The sequence below is a fragment of the Sphaeroforma arctica genome (genome assembly GCF_001186125.1).
Source record: "Sphaeroforma arctica JP610 unplaced genomic scaffold supercont1.8156, whole genome shotgun sequence".
Lineage (NCBI taxonomy): Eukaryota > Ichthyosporea > Ichthyophonida > Sphaeroforma > Sphaeroforma arctica.
The window spans coordinates 1-1,285 of NW_014032402.1; the positions used below are offsets into that span (position 1 = coordinate 1).

Below are 1,285 nucleotides of genomic sequence, written 5' to 3' on the forward strand. Positions count from 1 at the left end.
GCTTATGTGCATACCATCTAGATAAAGTGATATATATACGCACTCTCCCTCTCAGATCATACGTGGCGTTTATTGCTTTCTGATATCCTATCCACGGTATTACCATTCGTTCTACCAGATCAAACGCCACCAGAAGCACGACTGTGATATGTGATACGGAACACTTACAACGCTCCAACGCGCGGAAGGGCAGTGACCGTAGCCTGAACGGACAACGGGCCACAACGAGTACTGAGAGTTTACCCACAACCAGGACGAGACGTGTGCGAAAGCCCACGTTATCACCCGACAACGACGAGTCTAAGGCCGCATTCGCACGGGGACAGAGTGTGGCGGGCCGAGGTACTTGCTTGTTCGGGTTGTGGATGGGCGGGTGGCGTGTGTGGTTGCAAATGCACATTGCTTGTGTGTAGGTGTACGTATGTCTGTGTAGTATGACCTATTCAGTACCAGGGGATTGGCTGCCACTCACCCCGAATCCACAACCAGGCGTGTGTGAAAGACCGTGTGATCACCCAAGAATGACCAGTCCAAGGCCAGATTCGCACGGAGATACTTGGCTGAGATTCAATGGGCCATTTGCGTTTCAGTTCGTGTATATGATTTGTTGTGTCCGAAAGGCTTCGTTCCTACCGACAACACCAGCGGTATGTGTTCTCAATTATCGTTTCCTACCCCCTATCTTAACATTACTAGCTGCATCACCAAGGCCCGTGGCCGTGCTGCCCAACTCGCTGCCGGAGCTGCTCACAGGTCCACCCAAGGTACCCGAACGCACATACAAATCTAAACTCACCAAGGGCAGTATAAAGTCCTGTGAGAGTGTGACGAAGGACGTTCCCATCAAACTGCATATGACATACGCCACCAACAAAGCAATCTCGAGCAATATCAACCTGATACAAGGTATGACGAGAGTGTCGGTCGGCTGCAGCGGGTCCGTTGTTTGGCTTAGATATACTTGTGTGTCTAACTGCTGTGTGCGGACATACATCTTATTATTGGGAAGAAAATCACAACAGAGAGCTGAAAGTATCAACTTCTAATCTCAGAGGCTATGCCTCATTCGCTGCCATTGTATAGTTTTGTGAAGCTTCAATGCTGCCGCAAGTATGGCTATTGCCGTGATGGGGGCTGGCGGGAACTCGCGGGCACGACTATTGTGAGTCTTAGTGAGCTCGACAGTATGATATTGTGATTAGACATTGGTGTAGCTATGAGCACATCAGCATTCGGAAATATAAGCACATTACATGTGTACTGCGTACCATATATATACATATAC

At 49.1% G+C, this 1,285-nt stretch overlaps 1 protein-coding gene across 1 annotated transcript; it reads left to right on the plus strand.

Annotated features, from left to right (window-relative positions):
* Positions 1–645: 645 nt before the first annotated feature.
* On the plus strand, positions 646–906 carry SARC_16475 (hypothetical protein; the record flags this gene model as incomplete). Its single annotated transcript, XM_014289420.1, has 1 exon — positions 646–906. A coding segment is annotated over one exon (261 nt), but the record flags the coding sequence as incomplete, so codon positions are not given.
* Between the last annotated feature and the right edge of the window lie 379 nt (positions 907–1,285).